The 26,033-nt window shown below is 43.9% G+C and overlaps 1 protein-coding gene across 3 annotated transcripts in view; it reads left to right on the forward strand.

Annotated features, from left to right (window-relative positions):
* Positions 1-26,033, forward strand: part of LOC118502576 (neuropeptide SIFamide receptor-like) — a 118,201-nt gene that overhangs the window by 38,345 nt on the left and 53,823 nt on the right. For all 3 annotated transcript variants that reach the window (XM_036034902.1, XM_036034905.1, XM_036034903.1), the window contains exon 3: positions 17,435-17,534. In XM_036034902.1, coding sequence (XP_035890795.1) covers positions 17,435-17,534 — 100 coding nt within the window. The remainder of the gene's footprint in view (positions 1-17,434; positions 17,535-26,033) is intronic.

Here is a 26,033-nt window from a genome sequence, read left to right on the forward strand (position 1 = left end):
GAGTTGATTGCCAGTCTTGCTGTGTTAAGACCATCGTTGCTTTTGCCTCTGTCAACGAACTCCTTGTTTTACGTTAAAGAATAATATCAAAACTAACCTGTGCGAACCTTAAACCATACGTATTATTTTTATTTGACACTTAACACCGCAGTAAGTCGTGGTTTATCATTTTTTCTCCTAACTTGATAGACCTTCTTGCGCATGGGATTCAATAGGAGGAGCCATGTAAAACACCGGAGCCGTTTCCACTGTGGTTTCTGGCTGCTTCAACATTTTTAACGTCATCTTATCAGAAGACATTCGAAGGAAGTTAGAAAACCTAAAGATTCTAGCAATTCTTTGGTGAAACTGTTCCTTTCGTTCCAGAGTAGCGTCCTTGGCTGCTACATTTTGGCCTTAAAACATAGAAATGCGAATACCTGGAAAAGACGGCTAAAAGTAGTGCGGCTAAAGGTACCGCGACTAGCAAATATTTAAAAAAATGGAATGTGTTGAATTGGATGAGTAGAAATTGTTTAAACTAAGATCTTAGACACTATCTAGATTCAAAGAACTGTAGCTTGATACACTATACTGTATTCAACCTACCAGTTATTGGTTGATTTCATGCCCGGAAGAATACAGACAGAGCTACGAATCGACGTGCATGCTAAGAGGTACTAATTGCTTCCTACGATGATGTTGGTCTTGTATTATTGCTGGCAATATCCTTATGCGACCAAGACTGCAAGATATTGCGCTTGTTCTCTCACGTGCCCCCAATTGAAGGTGGTCTTATAATTTCATCTAGGCACTGTACACAGCATTTCTTCAGGCGCGTTCGTGTGTCCTGCGGAGTAAAACCCAAATATCTTCTACAGAAATAATAAACACTCAAACATGGTACATACTCATATCGTGAAGGCTTCTTCGCATTCCAAAATCCCCAAATTTGTTTTTACACGTGAAAAGAATTTGAATCACTTTTCCAACGGCTAAATTGCCACCATCCAAAACATCATCAAATTCCACGCATCCCGCAGTCAAGTTCTGTACCACCCAAAACGGGAATGGCTCCCGAAACTAACATCAGAATATTAACAACGGAACGGTCAACCCATCCCGGTCCGTTTGATGTTTCACCTGTCAGATAGCTTCTTGCCTGGTTTGTTTTTTAGGACAACGCTACAAGCTACAAGAAGGCAGAGAAGTGGAGAGCGTCCGTAAGCAATCCGCAAAGTAGACGGAATCTCTCGGCAGATCTAGGCGGACTACTCAAGCGTATTAAGAAGCGTGGATTATACCGAGGACCGAGATTCCAGGTCAATGGTAGCTAGCACGAGCCGCGCCAGGGAAAAACCGCAACTCACACCCAGCATTCCCCATTTACTTCCATCTCCGGCTAATCCGGACAACATTCTTTCTCGCCCAATTGTACTCAGCGCCCTGTTCCCGGAATTGCGTATCGCCCGCGAGCAGCCAAGGATGCGAGAGTCATGCGTGCGAGATGTTTGTACTACGATTGTTTTGCCCTTCTTGCTGGTTCCTGCCCTTTTCTTCCCCTTCTGCTTCCTACCCTACCCCCGTACGGTATCCCCTCTATATATGGTGGCCAATTTTTCGGCTCGAATGCGTCTTCCAACGGGTGGGCATAACGGCCTCTTTAAATGACATTTTCCTTTTCGCATGTCTGTTTTTCGCCCCCTTTATTACTGATGCAGCTTTTTTATACGGGTGATCGTAAAGCGAATGCTGAACGAAGGAAGCCAGGAGGGAAGAGAAGGAATGCTGGGGACGCGTTTTTATCGCGAATCCTTCACCCGTTCCGCCGGTACTCGAACCCCCGGAAAGCGGAAAGGAAAATCAATTCTGATATGAGTGGGAATAAAATAAATAGGTCATCGCAAAGCCTCAGCCTGTACATAAGCGCGATTTGGGGCGTTTGGGAAGCTCGCACACTGCTACACACAGGCGCACAACGGGGTGGTGGGACGCACACAGGCAGAGCTAGCCCACCGATCCAACACACCAACACTTGCACCTGCGGAAACGTTTCGCAGTTTACGGGTGCTGCGCCGTGGTTCTCCCCGAAAGCGGGCCCAAAACCCAAACTAGGGGAGAATGAACTTTCAGCATGCTTTTGCAGCATATTATGCTGGTGTTTTTGTGTCGGCCTGTCAGCATGGGCGGGTCGGGTTCCGGGGGTTGGGGCGCAAGCTCGGCTCCGGAGCAATGAGATAGCAATCCTATATGATGATTTGACCAAGTTTTATGTGTATCTAGGCGATGAAGCTTTTGCTGGTGCTCAGTGCCCTCGGTCGATCAGGCGATGACCAGCGCCTCCCGTTTTTATGGCACAGGCGGGCCGTTAACAGGTTGGTTGTAAAATTGCAACCTAACGGAACCCCATTTCGTTTATCTATTCTCGATAGCCGGCCGTCTTTTCCAGAGGCCACTATGTGCGAGACTGAGTGAGCAGAACCTGACGGACCGAGGCACTCGGAAAAGATGCTGTTGGAATGCATCAATCAGAAAACTCATCTTCAATTACATGGCACAGCACCGCTGCGGGGCAGCTCGGCGGGAGGTTTCCAAGTTCATTGGAAATGCAATAATTACAGCGCTCATGTGGTTTTGATGTGCCTGCTCCTACCAGACGCACACGGCAGACGGATGAAAAGGTTCAAGTTCAACTTCTGTTTACCACCGTACCGCCGTGTCTGCCTGGTACGTGGTAATGATTTGAAGGGGAGGTTGAAAAGTCATTTGCAAACTGTAAACTAATAGCTCGGTGACTGTTGTTACCATATGAACCATTAAAAGTACTGGCTGGCTGGCTGGCTGGCTGGCTGGCTGGCTGGTACGGTTCCCCAGCATTGCACTGTACAGTTTTGTAGCCTGGTTTAATTATCGCTTACTTGCTACGCTGCACTTAAAGGTGAGCTTGATTTAAATACTTTTGCTAGCCGTCTGTGTTTGTGAGTAACGGTCTCTGATGGATACATAATAAGCCAACTGGTATTGATTCACTTAATGTAGGTAACGCTGAAACGGCAGAAATAACGTTGATGAACTTATCAAAAATGTTTTAGACACTCGGGATCACGTTCGAGGAATTTGCAATAATCTCTCTCAGGGTTGAATCGGTGGCCATCGATCGAACGAACCACCACTGGAGCTGTCATTAACGTAATTTCCTTGCTGCCGTAATGCAGGTGCGCTATTTTACCAATGTTTTGCCAGGTGCCTGGAATTTTTCTATTAAAACTTTAGTTGAAATACTGGAATTTTAAGCCAACATCTGTCAAAAATTTGTTCAATTGTTCAGATTGTTCAACCATACTAAATCTACAGCAGGTCAACGCATCCTGAACCTCATGAGGTTTTGGCTTGTCATTTGCGGCTCCCTTGAAGAAGATCTCCTCGAAGTCGGAAAGTCACCCCTGCCTACGGGGACGAGGTGTCAGGACGAGATTTGATATTCAAACCTGGTGTTTGTTTGTTTTGTAAAATTCAGTCAGAGAAAGCCAGAAATGGCAGACCGAGACCTCTCAAGGTTGTTGTGCCAAGGAAGAAGAAGAAGAAGGATCTTATTGACATAGAGTTCTTCTTCTTTGGCACTATAAGTTTGAAAGGTCTCGGTCTGCCATTTTTGGCTTCCTGTTACTTGAGTTTACCCGGTGCTGGATAGTCAGTCCTGCGTATGGGGAGACGGTCTAGATAACTAAGTTATACGTCTGCATTTAGATATCTAAGCTGAATTCCCAGTTTTTATGGAAAACTGGCAGCATTTTAGCTGTCAAACGTCAAAACGCCTACCTAAAAACTGACTTAAGTCATTGCGGATCCTATTGACAGTTAGTGTCACAATTATGTAGACCATCGGTGGCTGTCGTAGTACGAAGTGTTTCCATTAGAGGGCGCTGCTTACCAAACAAGTTATATACAGAGAGCTCCGCTAGAGAGTATAAGTACTTGGTACAACAAATAGAGACCTCGGGAACATTATGTTAACTCTTATGTAAGATTTTATCGAAAGGAGTTCGATTTCATAGCCATCCTAAATATTTCCAAATATTATCTTTTAAATGAATTATTTAGAAAAGCCCATAAAATCGAAGTCCTTTCTTCAATAGCTTACACAAGTGTTAACATGTTGTCCTAAAGGTCTCTTTTAGGTACTTAGCTGCACTTCAAGAAAATAATCTTTATTCAATTATTATACTCTTATATGTGTACATTTAACATCGGGGAAAAATATTCTTGTATCGATGATTGATGTATGTTTCGTGTAGTATTTCATTCAATGAACAAATTTCAATCTGCCTCGTAAAAATGGAAATTAAAGAGAGTTTAAATCCAATCGAAAAAGATAACATTCCTACCCGGTATGATCCACTTACTTCAAATACAATATCAATATGAATCTTCAACCGGAAGCACAACCGAAAAGCCCACTTTAAAGCTAGTGCTTTGGATAGTTTAATTCTATTTCTCTATTTACCCACTACTACCACCACCCTATCCTGCAACCATTCCTTTCCACTAGGTTGGGATGGAAGAATAGTAGTGAAAGCTATTGTCATACGCTGGCCGGACAATGGTTTTTCGGATTTACGTGATGCACCGTTGTCTGGCGTTGGCCGTGCACCATCCATAAACGGCTCACGTACGGCGATACCCATCCCCTATGCATGGTCGGTTTTTGGTGGAGGGTTTCCGCCAAACGTGACCAAACTCCAAACCCAGAGGCAAGGAACTTCATCGCTTCCTGTAACTGGGCGAGTTGGAACAATTGAACGAACAGGGGCTCTGTCTGTCGACTGGGACATTCTTACGGTTCTGGAGGAAGGAAAACACCTCAAACTCAACACGGGTTGGATTTTCATTCGGGGTGGATTAGCAGTCTAAGCACAAACATTTTACAGCAACGTGCCTTAGCAGGCAAATGGGCAAACACACACTGGCACTACGTGTGAGAGTGACAGTTGTGACAGAGCGCAACATGAAAGTGTGACAGAGCAAGAGCGCGTACGAGAGAGAGAGAGAGCTTTTGTCGTGAAGTGAAAATGCATCCGTAGTGTTTTCACTTCCTGCTTACCTTCCGCACCTCGGGTCGTTTACGCTCAACCCCTTTTCGTCTACCTTCGCCGGAAAATCGGGCACTGGGTTCGTCTGCAACGGCTCTACACACGTCGAGCAGTTGAACCCATAAATTTTCCTGCCCAGACAGCCGAGACGGGCCCGAGTCAGAAACCAGGCCAAACGCACACCAACGCACCTTGAGGACGTGTGTGTGTGTGTTTAGGTCAGTCGAACATCGGAACCGATCGGTGAACGGTGGCGTTGCACTCGGAAAAAACAGCACCGGATGCACTCCAAGTCGAAGCCCGAAATTCTACAAAATAAGAGAGAGAGAGAGAGAGAGAGAGAAATATAAACGGGAGAGAATGAGAATAATATCCCGAACGATTGCATTATTGCCATTTCCTTCAGATGCATCCAGCGAGGATAGAGAGAGAGTTGTTCGATTTTTCTCCAGCCTTTCCATTAGGGGAAAACCTGTTTTGGTTCGAAATCCGAAAGGATGTAAGGTCGGATGTTCGAAAACCCGAATCCCCGTACCATCGGTTGTGTGTGGACTCGCTTTTTCCAACCCGACCGGGGCGAATCATTCCGCTGCTGGACGTACGATTGGGATGAGCTTTGGGCTTATGCTTTCCTGTACGAAATTCCGGACACGGTTGCCTAGTAACTGGCGAACCCCAGTCGTCTTTGGGGAGCCGTTGCACTGAAATGCATCCACCCTCACGGAGGAAAAGCCGAAAAAAATACACAAAGGGTGTTTGACCTAGTTTTCTTGCTTCCGGCAGTTGGGACAGGCCTTGGGTACCGAGTTAGGTTTAAGCTTATATTTTCTCGCCCAGATTCTTTGTATATTTGGCACAATAAAAATACTAATCCCTTCACGTAAGAATAACAACAATATGCCGTAATCAATCACAGTTCTCGTAATTTTCCCGATGAAACAGGAACCATTAAGTTTCCCCTGATGGCTGCTCGCTGAAAGTTCAAACATCCTCAAATTAGGTTTGTTTTTTCGCTTCCTCGAACGTATAAAACATTATTAGGTTTTTTGCTTTTATTTTTCAAGGACTCTGTCGCCGAATTTTATTACTATTGTTTCACCGTGACCTTCACTCTAGCACTGCGCTGCTCACGTTAGGCACGGCCATTACGGCCAAAGAGCAATGCAAGCTGCTTTGATGGCATAGCACACATAACGTCACTCAAAGGAACGGAACAGAAAATATGCTACACTTAAAAAGTCGGGCGCGTTTGTTTTGTTTGTTGTTGTTGTTTTTGGCCTGGTGTTGCTTGTAATGCGCAATAATACTTTACTTTTTAGAAGGAGATTGCAATGAATAGTGCAAAAAAGGAAAAAGCAAACAATGGTGCAATTTGCTTCTTAGAAAGGTAATGAACAATTACGTGGCGCCCAAGAACTGCCGCAAGTAAATTGTTGGAAAGATTAGGTGCAGTTTTTTTCGGTCAGACTCAGTTTCACTTTTTCATTGTGTCTTTGGGAAGTTTCAGTTTTTCAGAACTATAATTAAATTTACTTGAAATAAAACTGTACCCGATTTATGTAATGGAAAGGGAAAATTATTAAACTGAATTTGAAAGTACAGTCCCGAAACGATGCAAAGCCATTCCGGTACTTCAATCGTACAATGCGACGGGCTATTTTTTATTCAATTCGAATGAAAAGTTAAATTTCCAATGAACAAGTCCTTATAATTTTTAAGCTCCAAATTGGACCTAACAGCAGTAGGGATGATTTTTACACGGTTGGATCGGCTATCAAATCTCGTCCGAATGGTCTCCCTGTAGGTAGGACTGACTTTTCCGTTACTATTTAGCTAGACAACATTATCTCAAGGAAGAGACAGTATTGGCCGGTTGCCTCAGCTTAGTCAATAATGTTGTGCGTTCTGCTTCCTGTTTTGAACCTCTCATATGCTTTGAAGCCTTCTTTAATGCCAGTAGATGATGAAGACGTATCTTGTGATGTACTGTGATGTATGTTCAACTTTGATATCTGTTTCGTTTCGTTGCAAACGCTTTCCAGGTCGTCGCGAAACTCCTTCCCGACACGAACAGAAAAAGCTGTTGAAATTTGACATCCAATTAGATGGATAAAAACGAAAAACATAAATTTCAAATTATCGCCATTGCTCACTTGCTTCGATATCGACAGCAAACAGTATAAAAAATTCAAAAATTTCCAAGGAATCATAATGCTCGTTTAGCGAAGTTTTGGTCGTGGAAAAGAAGTAATTACATTGCATTACCCATTTTTCCTTTTAAGAGTAGTTTGTTAATAGAGCTATTCGTTTCGAGGTCAATGGTATTTTTATTGCCAAACCGGTAAAAGACTCGAGAAGGCCCCCACCTGACAAAATTTGTTAGGCGCTGTAGGATTTACGCCAAAAGGTATGCAATCCGCAGTACACGTTGCGAGAGCTTCACAGTGAGCTTTCAGTGTGCTTTCAGTGTGGTCAAAATTGGTTGAAGAAAGTCGAATAAAATATTGTTATTATTTCATTAAAATCCCCTCTCCGCTAACCCTACCATTCATTTTGGGTTACAGGGGCTTCGTACTAGTTTTCAGTCGCAGTAGGGGTGAACAATCGGGCCTAAAACATGCACGGCGTTCTCGGACGGTAACGGAACAGTAATTCGATGAATACTTGTTACCTTGCATTGATATTCAGCAAAGGAGGAAACATAAGAATATCATAATCTCAAACCACTTGTTACAATGTATTTTATCAAGTTCTACTCGCTGTCTATTAACAATATTAAGGAACAATGCACAATGTTTACATCAAATGGGTTTTGACCATACAGAAATCCCACTGTACAACAAAAATGACAGACCACAGTGCTGCACACAAAAGATTCTAGGGGGGGCCTTCTCGAGTCTTTTACCGCCAAACCTGTTTTATTGTTCGTCAATAATGCTTTTGTAAGGGTTAAATCTAACAGTGATTTTATGTATTAGAAGTGCAATTTAAGCGTCTCACAGTTCAAGCACTGCTTCGTTGATTGTAAAGATTTATTAAGAAAAATTTACTTATGGTGCCCAACAATTGCCTACATTTAGGCGCAAAATTATTCAACAGCTTATGCTAAACCATAAGTAGTTAAACCAATAAAGGTGAGCTCATCCCAAAGCGTCCGACACTTGTTATACCATGCTGAAAGTTTATTTATTCAACATTTCACAAAATTGATACAAAAAATCAGCATGGAATTGAGACATCCTTAGGGAAGCTATTTATAAAATGCTATGTGCCAAATTCATATCGGGGTCATATAAACTTGTTATGGCTATAATCTCATTAAAATCTTTGTTAAAAGACTCGAGAAGCCCCCCCCCCCCCCTGACAAAATTTGTTCGTCACTATACGTTTTACGCCTAACAGTATGCAACCCGCCCGTACACGTTGCGAAGTGCTTCACCATGTGCTTTCAGTGTGGTCAAAAATGATTGAGCGAAATCGAACGAAATATTGCTTATTATTGGATTAAATCCCCCTCCCTCTATCCTGACCATTTATATTGGATTACAGGAGCTACGTAATAATTTTTGGACACGCTGGGAGGTACCAATCAGGCTTGCAACATACACAGTGTTCCCGGACTGTAACGCAACATTGGTTCGATGGATACTTGTTAACGGGCATAGATATTCAGAAAAGGAGGAAAAATAAGAATAATAAAATTTCAAATCACTTCTTACAATGTATATTATCTTGCTCTACTCGCTGTCCAGTAAAAGTATTAGGGAACAATGCACAATGTTTATATGAAACTTGTTATGACCTTACAAAAATCCCATTGTGCAATAAAAATGACAGGCCACAGTGCTGCACACAAAAGATTCTAAGGGGGGCCTTCTCGAGTCTTTTACCAAGTCTTTTATTTTCATTTTTAATGCATAGGTGAGATAAGCATACATTGAAAAAATAAATGCTTAAAAACAACCAAAACAAACAAATTTGGTGCATTTGCTCTAAATGTCTGTATACATAAGTATGTCTGCATGCATGCATAAAAATGCATATTGCTGTTGATAAAAAATTGCATACCTGTAGGCGTTTACATTCAAACTAAAATCAACAAATCAATAATCCAACTAAGTAAAGCACGAACAACGGAAGAACTTCCACGAAACTATCAAACAATCCAGCGTGAAGAAGAGAAAACCCGTGCAAACAATCAAACATAGATAGTTTCGATGACCAATCGGAAGGTCACAGCAAAAAACCCCCCCCAAAAAAAAGAATGTTGTTAATGGCCGTTCCGTATGTTCGCCATTTTGCTTCCGATTCTCGATCAATACTCAATTACAGCGCAAGGGATATTAATATCAATTTTTCAGCACACTTACGTACGTGACATTTTCATTCAACATCGACATCTTTTCGCTTAACTAACCACATGCATCTGTGTGTGCTGCTGCTGCTGCTGCTGCTGCTACTGCTATGCGCCGTTTGTCTCATCCAAAACTTCAATATTAATGGTTCAATTCAATGGAAAAGCATCCATAAACGATCGTTATCTCGATGTAATCTCTCGCAAATGAGTTTGCCCTCCAGGCCCTACCGGGGGACGTGGAACTGTGTGTGTGTGTGTGTGTGTCCGGCAGGCGTGTGCAGGCTGCAGTGACGATGGATGAAGGGCACTGAATGTATGCGGTTTCGTTTAAAGATTGAGTGCAAAAAAAATGGACGAAACCCTATCCTCTCGTCCCTCCTTATATTGTGTCCTGGGCGGCAGGGCAAGAAAAGTATGTCAAGATGCATAGCGTGAGCGTGATGCACTTGAGCGAAAGAAAGGCTGTACTTGGCGTACTTTTTGTGGGTAATTTAATTTCTACCAGCGCTGTCAGCTGCTTCACACCACCGCCATCAGAATACCCGCCAATCGAACCGTTCTTAAGGCGTCGAACCGTGATCATCATCTAGCCTCGAAAAGCCTCTCGACTGTAGAATATGTGGTTGCATGTGGCTCTCCGTGTGTGCCTGTGCCTGTGTGTGTGGTACAACGGGAAACCACAGACTGCATTTGTGCACCTCCCACATACACCAAACACATACGCTGATGAGGCGAAGGCGTTCATTTCAGTGCAGCTATGCTCTGGTTTTATTGTGATGATGCGAGAAAATTGAAAGAAAGATCATCATCCTGCTCTCCCGCGCCGTATCGCAATCCGACCGCCGGCCATACCGCCGTGCCGGATTTCGATTTATGACTTCCAGTCGATAGTCCCCATCGAACGTCAAAATCGCGTAGGAGTTGTCCGCTTCCGGTAGATTGAACCGCTCGGTTCCCACGAACGATGAAGGATCGTTCTCGAAAACTCTTGTACTCCCGCCCATAACTCGGGGGCCAGAGCTTATCGTCGTCATTAGGGGTTCTTGAGGCAAGAAAGGCGACGGAAAAAATACACACACACACGGACCAACGACGTTTCGACAAATGTATAGCACGGGGACTCCTTAATAGAGTGTCACCATGGGAAAAAGGCACTCGGAGAATCGGTATGAGTCAAATAACACGGACTGCCGGATACTACCCACGTTTTAGACCCCCGTTGGCCTTGAAATTGTTTCTTAAGGACTTGCATGGAGCGGATGGTTGCCCAGCTGCGAGTCAAATATTTACACTTCAATGCAATCCACAGGGGTGGGACGGCTAGCGTGGAAGCGAGTCTTGAGGCAGACACTCCGGAAAGCATTAAACCCTTCCCACTCCTAAACCGGGAAGCCTTAGTGTTGGTCCTCCTACAGCAAACTATCTTCTGCAAAGCTCTCACAGCTTGTCCGGTGGGGATTAGTGGGCATACATTAATAGTTGCACAGTTCCAATCCGATGGAAGGCGAGCACGCTGTAGAAAGGGAGATCCCTCGGTGACATTTAGCGGATGGTTAATGATGTTATGATTAACCTTTAACGGATGCTGGTTTTAAATAATTCAATTAGAAGTATTTGAACGGAGAACAGGACACACGACTCACCAACGTTTGCAGCGGCGTTTGTTTCTCATCCGTCTTTCTCTGCCATGTGCGCCTCCCCACACATATTTTGTAAAATTTTTGAGCAGCATTTATAAAATAAAATTTAAGGAAAATAGAACTTCATTTTTTTGTTAAAGTAAGTTTATTGTGGCTAGTGACAAAATATGCTTAAAAGCCATTCGAGCCGCGGAATCCCTAAATCGCCGTATGCGCCTGAAGGTATGCAATACAATGTTGAAAATATATAATTTTCTTCATCGTTGTGCTATCGCAAGCCGTTTCCTCACAGTTGGCTTCCCGCTAAATTGAGCTGTCCAAAGTTCCACAGTAATATTACAATAATTTGTCATGTAATCCTTAAAGGTGATAAAATAAATTCGAACAATATTCTAGGACGCAGGGGTTTTTTTTTATTAAAACCTCACAATTGATTTTAATGGATTAAAAAGCACAATGCTCTGTACAATATATCTTTTACCAAGAACTCACCATATTTTAATTAAATCGGAAGAGCAAAATACTTCAGAACAGTGGATTGATTTCAGCTCGGGATGAAATTCTGAAAATTGTAGATCGTTTTTTATTTTACTTTTTAAGGCATTAAAATGTAGGATTGTGTAAGATTTTTTCGTGCAACTTTAATGTGCCTTGTTTTGACTTTGGGTTGATGTTGTAATTTTTATCTAAAGTTAAGCAAAAATTATTCAATAGAATCAATTTCATTAATGATATTAATCATGAATTATTTAAGTTGTGTTTGTTCAAGCTATTCGATACATGTTACGCATATCATGGCTTACTTTTTGATATGTCATAGCATAATTTTAGGCGTTTTGACATAACGTGTCAGTACATTGCCATTCGGGTAATTACACCAGATTTAAAGATAAAACAGCAACACAACAAACAAAAATTTTTAATGACGATGATACGTCACCTTGTACTTCCTACCTGTTGGAAGCTTCTACCATGCACCATGAATCTAATGTCACATCTCAATGGAATGGTCGCTCCTGCATAATGCTGGTGCTTCGAAACCTTTGCTAGAAAACGACAGCAACAAAAAGGATCTATTCAAAGAAGCTACCACGGAACTCTTTACCGTGATGACGGAAATAATTTTCTTCACCATTTTGTGTACGCCAACCATCTTACAGCCTTTTTCACTCGTAGCTCTGTACAGCAGTCACACAATTGGACGCACTATGAATTGATAAGTCCAGAGCACACGTTCATATGGAGGGGTTCCCCTGGAAATTTACTTCTATGAAGGGATAAGGAAGAATAAGCTTTTGAGACATGTTTGCTAAAGCAGGTTATTTCGAGAGTAAAAATGCATATCAGTTTTTTATAATAATTCTTAACTTATCATTCACTTCGGAGGAATAGCTTTGCACTATGCACCGAGCAAACCCACCAACATCGGGCGGCTTGTAAAATCAACTCAACTCATCATAAACGTGAGCAGGACAATAGAACCAGACCGGCAGTCGACGAAACATACATGTTTGTAGGATTTTGCGCAACACCATCGCCACCATCACGGGTAGCTGACCCACGGCGTTGTAAAACAAGAACTGCTGCTGCGTTGAAGGTACAGCGAACAAACAATGGTGGCGTGAATGAAGAGCAAAGAAGAAAAAAAAGCGATCCTGTCACAAGGAGCATGCCAGCGAAGACGGCATTGAAGTAAAACTGTGTCCACGGAGAGCGAAAAGCCATTGTGCATATGCACCGAACCTATAAACGCCATTAATTTAATGCCTACATGTACATGTGTGCCCGCTCAGGAAAGGTTGCAGTGGGAAGCAAAACCGTCTCGAGGACAGGAACAGTGCAGGGGACAGGAAGCGACCCATTATGGGATGTTTGTGAGATCGCCGCCATTATGAGATGGGATACGCCATGGTAGGCAAAACAAAGGCGAAGAACAAGACGCACTCTCTGTAGTATGGGGTCGGGAAGTGGTTGAACGTGTGGGTAAATGGTGATAATTGTAATTGCTGCACTTTTGCACTTTGCAAATTTGATTTATCGTCCACTGGCGGTGAGATTGATTCATCACTTCACATCACTTTCGTCTCTTCTGGCCTGGTTAAGATGGGCCTGGACTAGAGGCGATGTATGAGCAAGCAAACAAGCATGGGAATGTGGAAGTGAAATCGATATTGAATGTTCTTTAAAAGAATCATAAACACAATCCTTTTTTGTGGGGTAACTATTATGCTTTAAAGCTACATCTCATTATCACCGCAGCAGCCATTGAACGGAACAATAGGCACCGGCTAAAACAATGTGACAAGTTCGGTGCAAAACCGTGGCTCCCATTGTGGCGACAGACAGAGCGAGGATTAATTTACCTGAAAGCACTATTGTACTAGTAGTTGAAATAGGTAGCTGAAACAACACATAATTGATAAGAATGTATCTCGCTCTCTCTCTCTCTTCTGTTAGTTTTAGTGTTATATGATCGGTGTTTCAGACCGGTGCCGACGACTAACGTCTAAAGTAAGGCATATAAACGTAAACGGGGGAAACCCTTTCAGAAACTTCAAGAGACTCAGATCTCACAAGACGTCTGTCGATCAATCCGAGTCGAGATGAAAGATCATCCTGTGATTTTTACCTGTTCTCATCATTGCATTAGCTTGGCTGACATCAGATACATGCTTCTAGCACGGTCGGGCAAATTAAACTGATGTTAAATATGAGGAATTGTCAGCTGCTCTTCTGCTCTTCTGCTTTGCCACTCGGAAGAACTCAATTTGGGAAGGTCTTGACCTGCCACTGCTGGCTTCCTTTGATATGATTTTACCTGTAGCTATATAGACAGTTCTGCGTACGGGAAAACGTCCCGGATGGTATTCGACCGCCAGTTGTGGGTCTCGGAGCACTGCACTGATGGCTACACTCCAAAACGCAGGTCTGAATCCACTTGATTCAGCCAATGAGTTCGCTGTGCTCCTTTACGCCTCGTGTCGAACGGGCAGCTAGCGAGCATCTTCCTGGTAGGACATGAGTCCGTCATGCTCATCACGTGCCCTAACCAGCGTATCCTTCTGGCTTTGGCAACTGTCAGAATGTCTACATCGCCAAACAGCGCAGCTAGCTCGTAGTTCATCCTCCTTCTCCACATGCCCTGCTCGCACACACCGCCAAAGATTTTCCTTAGCACCCAGTGCTCGAAGATGCCGAGTGCATTGGTGTCTTCTACCAGAATAGTCCAGAACTGGTGGCCGTAGCGGACTTCCGGCCTTATCAGTGTGCTACATATGGCGTCTCTTTTGGATCTCAGGAGACTGTGGTGCCTGTCGGTTTCGCTGATTACGATATTATCCGAAGTTACGATCGTGCCAAGGTAGCAAAACTCCTCCACTACCCCAAGATCGTCGCCGTCAACTAGTACTCTGCTTCCGAGTCGTGCTCTTTCACGGTCAGAGCCTCCGGCAAGTAGGTACTTTGTCTTCGTCGCATTTGAAAAAGTATATCGGAACTTTGATGCGTATCCGATGTCAAGGATATTAATTGTAGTCAGAGACGATATTAAACAAGTTGTAAAATGTAGAACTGCTAAAAGTTCAAAGTTGAGGAGAATTTTAATGCTAGCGGATCTCTAACTTTTACGATCACAACACGGCATTAGAAGCCAGAATACGTGTTTCGAATAAAGTCGTCCGACATTGACTGCCAAAAGCATGAAATAATAGACTTCAGGATCTTCACAGGGAGAGACGATTTTCAAGCTTGTGTCCAAACATATGGCCAAATAAAGAGCCAGAATCCTTTGGACTAAAATTGTATTTTCTCCATTAGCCATCGTTGGGTGTTACAGTCTTTCAGAGACCTCTGGGTCTCTGGCCTAATCCTTCGAAGCCTGCTATCAACTTAAAAATTAAGATTAACACTAGCGACAATGATCCCTGGCGCTAGTTGTGGGCCTAATAGTTGGAGGATTTTAAACTTAATCTTCACCATTTTGGGTGCATCCTCAAAATTTGCAGAGGGAAATAAATGGACCTAAGTGATGGAGTATTTTTTGTAATGGTACATCCGAAAACAGGATGATGTTTTGTTTTTATACAAGTTAAAAAACTTTTCGGGACTTATTGCATCCGGGTTTAGAAAATGAAAGTAGGAAGCTATCTCCGGATGGTTTAATAAATTACTTTAAAAAATGTCACAATATTCCTGCCTAATCTTATGGGGACTGCCTGCCATTAGTCAATGTTCTTGACCTCCCAATTCGAACCACGAACACAGCCGCTAATGAACGTTTAGCTACATGTAATTATTAATGAACCTTGCGCCGCCATTAGCTGGAAGCCTCGCACACCTTAAGGTGCCATTATTTGTTTCAACTTTCCCGACTGCACTGGGCTTTAGTCTCAGCTCGCTCGAAACTCAAAGTAACAAACTTTAAGCAAACTTTCCGCTTTAGCCGCTTATGTGTAACCGTTGGGGGACGCTGCTGCTGCAGCTGCTAAAAGTTCTTCGCCGGTAATTATTAGTAACGCGTTAGATGTGTGGTGATGTAAAGTACGTACCCTAGCGTACCCGAGACGTGGCGTTAAGGTGTGCCATGGAGAAACCGTTTCGGGATGTAAAGGTTCGTTCTGCGGAACCTGTCAGCCAGAGCGAAAGAAGAGAAAGTTCCCCGCTGCAAGTGCTGCGTACAGTGATGGGTGATTCGAGCAGCTCCTGACGAATGCAGTGCGTGTGTGTGTGTGTTACTTTTTTTGTCTTTAAATTTGAATCAAGATTTTTGACAACATCCTGCTCCTGCTGGTAACATTTTGCACGCATTATGTCACCAACTATCACAGTGACGATTGTTGAGATAGTACATTTGGCTGTTGAGGCTGTCCTTGGTTGGTGCAGTTGTCATTTTATGATGGTATCACATCGCATTGCAGTGGTGCATATGGTTTGCCGGCTGGCACCCATTCGCGCCACCGTACGCTGTAAAATGGTTCAGTTACAGTCAGTGCATAACGCGCTGACATTAATGACGTAACGAGGCCTACCCATTTTCACATCCTTCGCGGTTAATGAGATTCGTCTCTTTTGCGCACAGACAAGCCCAACATGAAGCCTCTACACTTCTCCTTAGCGACGGAAAAGCGCAAACAAATGCAGCAGCACCGGTATAACCACCCATACTCACCCCCCCAAAAGAGGGGCAGGCTTCCTCCTGGGACGTTCCTCCTCGCGCGCACTAGACTTTGCGGTTTGCACTTGACGCGCGGCTGCTGGAGACGGTTCCCTGGCAAGCGCGTAATCTACCATCCGGTAAGAACCGCAAGACGGAGCTGGGAAATTTTCGATTTCAAAGCAGTGAGCGTGCTGCACTATGTAACCCCGTGACATTTGTGGATGGCGGATCGTGTGGACCCGGCATCCGGGTCAACTCGCTCGCGTCGACGAGTGATGGAAAAGGAAGCTTTTGCTGCCCTCGTGTGGTTGATTTTTTTTCTTCCTATTGCTCTGCAGCGTTGAATATTCTTCGTCCACATGGGTACGTAACGTTCCGGCGGCGAACGACGTTACGAAGCAAATTATTTGAGTACGCTGTCGAACGGAGTGCAGCATCGCATCGAAGGTAAAGGTCAAAAGTCAGGTGAGGTCTTTGAGGGTTTTATCTGGTTCTCGGGTACGAGCGCTGCGCAGCGCAGAGATCAGCTGTTCTCCAATTTCACGAAAACCCCCAGCACCGGGTTGGGTTGTTGGAGATTGTTCTGGTATCTATTTTTGGCGCACTGAATGCATTTTGATGCCATTGCAGCATGGAGTGAGGCGGTGGAAGGAAACAACAACAAATACACCGCTCGGATATCTGTCGGATAGATAAGCTGTGCGAGCGGGAACTACATTATACGAACCCTGATTGACATTTTGCAATTACTTTCATTCCCCTCTCTATCCTCAACGATGGGGTAGAATTTCTTTTAAGAGATTCCTGCCCCGGGAAACATGAAATTATCATTAGCTATTAATTAAATTGAGCTCTCGCTGCAATATGGTTGTGAATATAAATCGGGAAAGCCTCACTTAACTGCACGTCCGTTATTGAAATGTTTTAAATACAGCAAGCTGTAGGGAATTTCAACTCTCCACCACAACAGGATCGGAGCTTTCGTTGCCAAACTTTCCAGCAATCCAACTCCGATCTCAGCAATCGGGCCGGCTTTTGATTGCTTCGGGAGAAATAACGCAACGGCCAACAGTCTAATCAAACTTTCGCCGGAAATGGTGCTGCTGTTTGTGTTGTTCTCCTCGGTCGGCAAGACAACAATCCTTATTGTGTCCCGCGTGTCTAACACCGTTCTTCATTCACCCTTTCCCTCTCTCTCTCTCTCTCATTGCAGCGTGGATGCTCGGTTGGTTGATGTGCAAAACCGTACCCTACATACAGGGCGTTTCCGTGGCAGCATCCGTCTACAGTTTGATAGCCGTTTCGCTCGACCGGTAAGTAGCCGCTTGGTGTTGTTGTTTTTTTTTTCATCCCCCGTGAAGCTGAGTAAAAGACCAGGTGGAACCGCAAAACATTATGCAACGGCTCGTTCCAGCCGGGATTTTCGCAGAAACCTCGGCAACCATTTTGCAAAAAAAAAGCCCCCGTGAAGCACCAGGCTGCTCCATCAGGCCCGGATGTTAGAACCTTATTATCAAACCGTCGGCCATTGGGATGCTCGCTCGCACATAAGCTTGTCAACATCGGTGTGAACAAACTCCAGTCACAGTGGGGCGCATTGTCAACGGGAGGGTGATGCAAGATGCGCGTGCAAGTAAAGTTTTCGCAAATTGATCCCGCAGTGGCCGGACAGATATTGCCGGTTGCAATCTCCCGAGACTGGTGGCGAGACTTGCCGGGGGGGTTGGCGGGTGGAGGGGGGTAAGCCCGAAGAAGTCCTGTCCGGAATCTATCGGGCAAATTAACGCCGGTCGGGCGTGGTGAGATGAATGCTAATTTGGACGGTATCTCATCGGTACGGTTCGCTGGTACGACGCTCGCTCTGCCTCGAACTGCGTGCGTGAAGGTAGTGTGCCTTTGGTTCTGACTGACAGATAAATAGTTCCCAGTGGAACAATCGCTTCCCATCTTCGGAAGCCGAACGCCGAACGGTAGATGTGTGCGAGAGGGTAGAAAAAGCAGCTGCATAGTAATCTGTTGCATGTGCTGTGCTGTGCTGGATGTAATGTGATGCTGAGGATGATGGCGGTGTGTCCGTTGGCGAGGAAAAGTGCCCATCAATGCAATGGCATAATACCATTGTGCCTGTACCAGTCAGGCGTACGCCAACAATCCTCGACAGTGCCTTATACATATTCAATTCCGGTTCGGCTGAGGGGGCCACGGACGGACGGACGGTGGACACGTAGTAGTAGAATCTGCTATCAACAATAGTAGACGCACGGGTTCTATTGAATTTAGGCACATTACCAATGCGCTCTCAGCTACTCGGGATGGATGATTACCGGTCGCTGGGTATAGGGTCCATGATTGAGTGAGCTCGGAACGGTGATGGGCGAGCAATGTTTATGAACATACAGTTAATCTACTTTCCCTGTCCATTCCACCAGCATGTATTGTATCTGGTTGGACACGGTCGGGGAGTGGAGTAGGTACGATTTCAAATTGTGTCTGCGCATATATTATTCGATTCCATTTTTCAACCTGTGACTTTGGACTTACAGGGAAACTGAAACACTGAAGAGTTGCTTCAATTGATGATATCGCCCCAGATTCTGTAGTGCAGTGTTGTATATTAAAATCGGCTTTCCGTTTTTTTGTTTTCAATACATCAGTTTATCGTGTTGACTGTTATGGCCTTTGAGAGCGTGATCACAAGAAACTTTCCAACAGAAGCACTAGCCTGTTTTGAAACTGGAGCCAAGGTGTTAAGCTTTAATTCAAATTGATTTAAACATAATTAAGGGTAAAAGACTCGAGAAGGCCCCCCCCCTGACAAAATTTGTTAGGCGCTGTAGGATTTACGCCTAAAGGTATGCAATCCGCAGTACACGTTGCGAGAGCTTCACAGTGAGCTTTCAGTGTGCTTTCAGTGTGGTCAAAATTGGTTGAAGAAAGTCGAATAAAATATTGTTATTATTTGATTAAAACCCCCTCTCCGCTAACCCTACCATTCATTTTGGGTTACAGGGGCTTCGTACTAGTTTTCAGTCGCACTAGGGGTGAACAATCGGGCCTAAAACATGTACGGCGTTCTCGGACGGTAACGGAACAGTAATTCGATGAATACTTGTTACCTTGCATTGATATTCAGCAAAGGAGGAAACATAAGAATATCCTAATCTCAAACCACTTGTTACAATGTATATTATCAAGTTCTACTCGCTGTCTATTAACAGTATTAAGGAACAATGCACAATGTTTACATCAAATGGGTTTTGACCATACAGAAATCCCACCGTACAACAAAAATGACAGGCTACAGTGCTGCACACAAAAGATTCTAGGGGGGCCTTCTCGAGTCTTTTACCTAATTAAGCTTTGAAGAATTATTTTATTCTAGATAAGTCCGATACAGGATTCTAATTAAATTAAACCCTCTCCTGAGCATAATAAGCGCCTGAAAGTATGCAATTTTGTTGGATTGTAATTTCTTTGTGCTTCAAAAGCCTCAGAATCTAAATACTCGGGCTATAAACTGTAGCCGAGAAATGTCCGCGTCAGATCGTGACAGGTGCTGCAATGTGGATTTTTATTTTTTTTTTTTTTTGGCGAATCTAGACTTGAGAGGTAAGGCGGTCCGGTCTAGATTCGCCGAGATTCGTAGTAGAGGATTCGCAAGGCGGTCCGGTCCGGTGGCAGAGTCGATAATGGGGCCGGTCTTAACACGGCAGGACCGGGGTTCAAACCCATCCAGACTACTTTACTACGGGTAAAATCCAGTCACAGAAAGCCAGAAATGGCAGGCCAAGACCTCTCGAGGTTGCAGTCCCAAGTAAGAAGATGAAGAAGACTTAAGAAGATCGGTGGCGGAAATTACTCTGAGCATGACACTTGGATCCTTATGGATCTCATGTACGCTAAGATCCCCTTTATATAGTTAGTTAGTTGCAGATATTATATAGTTAAAAGATCCATTCTGCGATAAAGTTGCTTGGATAATAAGGCAACTAAGACGCCAAAGGCCTATTAGTAACTAAGGCTCTTCGACTGAATAGTTTCTTGCTGGACCTCTGTCCTATTCATCCGTGATGTCTCTTGGTAGATGACGCATCGACAAAGAGTTTCCTCCTAGTTGGAATCCTAGTAGATTGCTTGGTAGATGAACGAATGTGGAACTTGTTCTACAGCGAGGTCTCTTAGGTGATGAGGCTTATTCCATTTTGAGATCCCTTGCTAAATGACGTCGTCGGAAACGACTCCCCTCTAGTCGAAAAAAAATTTTGGCAACCAAGATCCCTTGAACGACGTGAATGGAACATCATTAGAAGGACTCCTGGTAAATGTGGTCGATTAAATTTGGAGGTCCTTTGGTAGATAAGGATCAGACAACCAGTTCCCTATTGCTAAAATATTTTTTACTTGACGAGGTCCTTTGAACGACATGAAATCTGTTCCATTCCAAGGTCTCCTGGTAGATGAGGCGTTTTCCATTACTCTCCTTCTCCCTGAAGGAAGCCTCTAGATTCCTTTCGGTGGTATTTTATCTGGTTAATTATTAGTTCTACAAGGACACCTGAAAACATATACAAATAGTTCAAATTAGTTCAAGTTGGGCCTTGTTAGTTTTATTACTGGGCTTCAAAAAAGCTTCTGAAATTTGCTTTCTTAAAAAGTTTTGCATTTGAGAACGCTGGGAAAAAGTTTGATTGACACAACTTACCGATCAAATTACCGCACGGTAAAACATTGACCAGTCAGCCAGGTTAGAGATCAACACCCCGGTCAACCGTCAACCAGTTCGCTTTTGTAAAGCACTAAATTATACTTTATTTGTGTAATTATGACGCAAGCTTGTCCTAACGGCCAGCCGCTTGTTGCTGCTGTTAACATCCGGCACTGTTCAACGGAGCATAAAATTTAGCCGTCGACCCCCCCGGTGACGGTGGAAAGAAGAGTGAAGCAGCAATATTGTCCGACTTACAATCGACTTTAGTAATCGATTATACGGTTGATTAAATTTCCCATTAAACTGTGGTGGCGTAGTTGATGGTAATGATGATGTGATTTGATATCGCTTACGGTTAGCCGAGCCGACCACTCCCACCAGCTGTGGGCCGTACCGCCGTTTTCACGAACGATTTAAAGAGAGCGAACCAATTCTTAGGAAAACGGTGATTGCGTGTGATTTGCGATTTGATTTTGATAGAATTATTTTAATCACTCACCCGGCCTCTCTCGATCTCTCTCTCGCACGGGCTTTGGCGTTCATACGTGGAGGAAGAAAAATCTATTACCGCAACATGAAACAAGCGAACGATTGCATTACTTTCCACTTGATCGTTTAATCGACACGCGCTCGCGCCCTATCGCAGCCGGCCACGCAAATGCTATCAATTTATTATTTACAAGCTAATTAGTGTAATCCTCTCTGCGCAGCTCGGTCCACGGACTGGCAGACAAACCGGTGCCCCCCAGAGTAACGGCAAGAACGTGTCGCAGCCTCGGCTGCACCGGAATTCAATCAGCGCCAATCAATTTCAGCGCTATATTGCAAAATGTCTCTAATTCCTTGCATCGTTGAACTTCGACAGCCAGGCAGCCGGTTCGATAAGGCACTCATGGCAACGCGGTTCGTGTGCAACTTCGATGCATCGGTTGCAACGGCACTGCGCGATATTAAGTCAATTACGGGATTTTAATCGATCGGGCTCACGAAATTGGCCATCGGGTGTGGTGTCGGTAGGTTTTTCGGTCGGGCGTGCTGGCGTGCTATTGCAATCGTATGCCGCTCGCAAAATTGACACTTTTTTTACTCTGGTCCTATGTTCCTACACATGAAGTCGTGTATCCGGGACGAATATTTGTACTGTTGAACACGCTGAGCAGGAGTTGATTGTTTTTTGTTTGTTTTTGTTTTGGCAAGCAATCAATCTTGTGGATGGTGTTTTGCTTCAAATATATGGTGTAAGGGATACTGTAACTGGTAAAGTTATTTTAATTTTGTAAACAATAATTATTCGTCAATCTACCTTAAAGACAAACGTATTCTAGGATGACACAAATTATAAGAGATTTTTCACAATATTCGTAGATATTTGAAATTGATCCCAAAATTCAATTTTGGAGCAAATTTTAACAAATATTTTGGTAATCGTTAAAAAACAGTGGCATATATTGAAGACTATCTGAAAAAATGGTAAAAATAATTCTGAGCTTTATTCAATACCCTGGAAAGCTTCTAAAACCTTCAGGATGCCTTGAAGTGTGATTGAACTGGAGTTCACTTGTTTTATCCACTAATATGCTTAACGTTGGTCTGCCCATTTTTTGTGCAGCAATTACATGGCCTCTTACGGTCAATGGCACTCCACACTGTTGCAATTGTCTTTGCACTCATAAACAAATTGATGGACGATGAAACAAGACTGCGAAAAAACAAAAATATCATTAGATCCAAATAGACCTTGAATCTCTGTTTGTTATCCAGTTGAAAACATAGCCTAATTACGTGAGAGTATTCGCTGCCTTTACTTTATTAATTGTGTTAGACGTGTTAAGATGCTGGTAGCCAATACTTCCGTGATTTCGGTGGCCAATATTCGCGTTTGACTGCGCTCATCAAGGCAGATCTTGTCAAACATTAAGCCGAGCAGATAAATATTTTTTATAGCTGGACTCTTAACAACCAGTCAGGATTTCAGTACTGAAATTACACTAAGGCCATCTGTCAATATAATTCCCGCGAACAGTTCCCCCGTAGTGGGGACTGACTATCCAATTACGAGGGATCCTTAAGTCTAGTAAACTAGATATAGCAAGCATGACCTTAAGATGTCGTTAGGAATCGAAGACAGAGAGACTTACTTGTTCTTAAAATGACCCATAGCTACCATCGGGCAAAGATCTTTACACTTAATTTCCTTACACATCGAGGATTATCCTGTAACAAGGGAACTGTAGATCTCAAGAAGGGCTAGAATGTTTAAAGCCTGTGGAGCGCTAGGATGTAATTGTTGGGAAACAGAATCTTTAATAATCCTTAAAATTTCGTTGGAACGTTTCGCCAGTGGCGCTTTTAAATGTTCTATTATCAAAGATCCATGGTCAAAGAATTTCATTTCAAAATAGAAAATTAAAATGGCACTAATATGTTTTTGATACTTTGGAATGGGTTCTAATGTCTAATTTTATGATGAAATTCCCATTTACTATTGACAAATCTGGGAGTTGAGAGATCATTTTTCGATGTCTGGTTTGTACGTAAATTAGACTATTTTTATTTACGTTTGTGCTTCAATCATACCTTCGCGTTCGATTCAGATAATTGTTGCGCCTGTTGGTATGCAATGGGCATTGCAAATAGCTTGAGTACGAATCGAGGTGAAATTTGGAGATCAGACCCTAGTGTAATAGTGAAGTAGTGTGTGATTAATATAAATCAGACTGAAACCAAGCACAATTTAAGAGTAAATTGTTAAATTATCAAACAACACCCGTATGACGAAGAAACCCCAGAATCGCATTGCTTCTAGTTTTGTGTATCGATCCCTGAAGCATCACGACCTTGCACATCGTGTAACAAGCTTGTATTATGCATCGTTATTGTAATTGTCTGCTTGTGTAGATCATCCCGACGGATCTTGCCGATAGTAATATGGTGCTGGTAATGCGTGAATGCAATATGATTATTGCGTTTGCTTCACAACCCAACTGTTGAATCGATGCCTGACTGGAGGTTGCAACTCTGAAAAGATGTAACAACCTCAACACCAAGCTCACAATATTCGGGACGTTCTGTCGAAATCGTTCCATCGGAATATGATTTGCCGTTGATGTGTAGCAGCGAGCGTTTTGGCGAAGGATGAGCGGCACACGAAGTTGACTGGCGGTAAGGCACTTGCTGTGTAGTTTGCTGAATTCCAAAAACCGAAGCATTCTGCACACCCCACCCACCGCCCGAACGGCGTGTTAAGTCGCGCACCGTGCCCTGCTGTGCGATTGTGGAATGTTTATTCGCATTTATATTTCACCAAACCCAAGTCCGTCCGAAAGCTTCCCGCGCAATGCAGCACATAGCGTTTTTCCGGGCTTCCCCGGGCACGGGGTATAGGTTTTCCCGACCGACCTTTGCTGCACCGATCTGCACATCCCCGGGCGTGTCGATGGTATGTTTTACATTGCACCATGGAACCATGCGGCGTACGTAGTAGGGTGAGCTTCAGCTTTGCTTTACTCGTGGATCGGAAAGAATTGGCATGCGGCTCCCTCACACATTCAGAGCGATGGATGGATGTGAGTGCAGTTTGTATGCATGTTTGCCCGTTTGTTTCGTGTTCAAGTTACGGTACAGACGCTCCGCTTGATCATCCCCTGGTATGTACACGCAGTGAAGAGATTCTTGGAGAACGTACGATTATTTTTCCACCAGTCAGTCATCACCGGTTGTGTGGGGTGCATCTTTTCTTCCCGCTTGTTGTGATGATGAAGTAGGTAAGCTTGGGGGTGGATGGTTCTTATCGCCTTTTAAATTACGAAGCGATGATTTAAAGTTCGCATCAAATTATCATCTCAATTCAATTTATTACTTCCCGCTAGAACTGTACAGCATTTTTCCTTTTCCATTTAAAGCTCAATAATTGCTTTGAAAGTGTATCGCCTTTCAAAAGAACAAGTCAAAAAGGGAGAACCTTGTTTCCGTACACCGGGAAACGACAGCATTGAGGGAGACTCTTTCCTGAGCATCCACTGTACATATATATATGCTGTACAACTTTGCTCCATGCTTGAAATGCACTCCACAGCGACAGATGAAAAGCTTCTCAGGTATCATGGAAAAGCTGGAGGTTAATATTTTGAATAAACATCAACCTGTGAAGCTCATCTTACCCCGAGGTTCTCCGCACGTCCACCAGGAAAAAACCATGCTCCCTAGCCCAACCGAGTCAGCAAACGAGGCACCAGAAAGAAAATGTAAGCTTCTTTCCAAATGTGTACCGCCAGCGCCAGCAGAAGAACCAACTCCCGGCAGAGCTTAAAGAGCCGAGATATTCTTTTTAAAGCTAACCTTTGGTTAACCTCCGAACCGAATGGCAGCTGAGGTAGTGTGTGACCCATCCCTACCTTTCATTGAACAAAAGGGCTCCTTCTGGTTGCTGTAATGCTTTTGCAACGGTTAGACATTCGCTTCGTCGAGGTGCTGCAGCCAAAAAAAAAACACTTATTGACAAGCGAGTTTAGGCTCTTGGGCACACGCACCACACGATTTCAACTTCAGCAGCTCGCGCAAGCACGCACACTGCGCTTGGGAAGGACAGGGGAGTCTAAAGGGTCCGTAAACAGGGTCAACTTTCGTCATCTTGCGGCGTGCCATGTACGGCATCCCCTTGGCGGCTTTTAATCGAAGGGCTCGTTCGCCCGCTGCCGATGCTTTGTGTGGGGGGGTAAATATTAATCACGAACCCCTCCCCCGGTGGACGACTCTGTGGTCCCTGAACCTTGAGCTTCGACGCTAAGCCTCTGCAAGTGAATTGAAGGGCTCCATGGTGCTGGCTCTCGGTTGTGGTTCTTGCATTAGGATTTCACGCAAAATATAGGTCACGTGCGGGGTCCATTTTGACTTGGAAGCAACTACTTTTGCTTTCTTTTGGGTTTCACTTCAATGTATACATTCTTCATTGGGGGTGGGTGATGTATACCTTACATCAAAGATGCAAACACTGTTTGCGATGCTCAGCCGATTGCTTCCCACACCGAACCCAACGCGTTCGCGTGATTCGCTTTGCTGTGCTTGCGTGAAAGTTAAACTACCGTTTAGAGAACCTTCACAAAGT

Source organism: Anopheles stephensi, chromosome 2, assembly GCF_013141755.1.
Source record: "Anopheles stephensi strain Indian chromosome 2, UCI_ANSTEP_V1.0, whole genome shotgun sequence".
NCBI classification, from domain to species: Eukaryota; Metazoa; Arthropoda; class Insecta; order Diptera; family Culicidae; genus Anopheles; species Anopheles stephensi.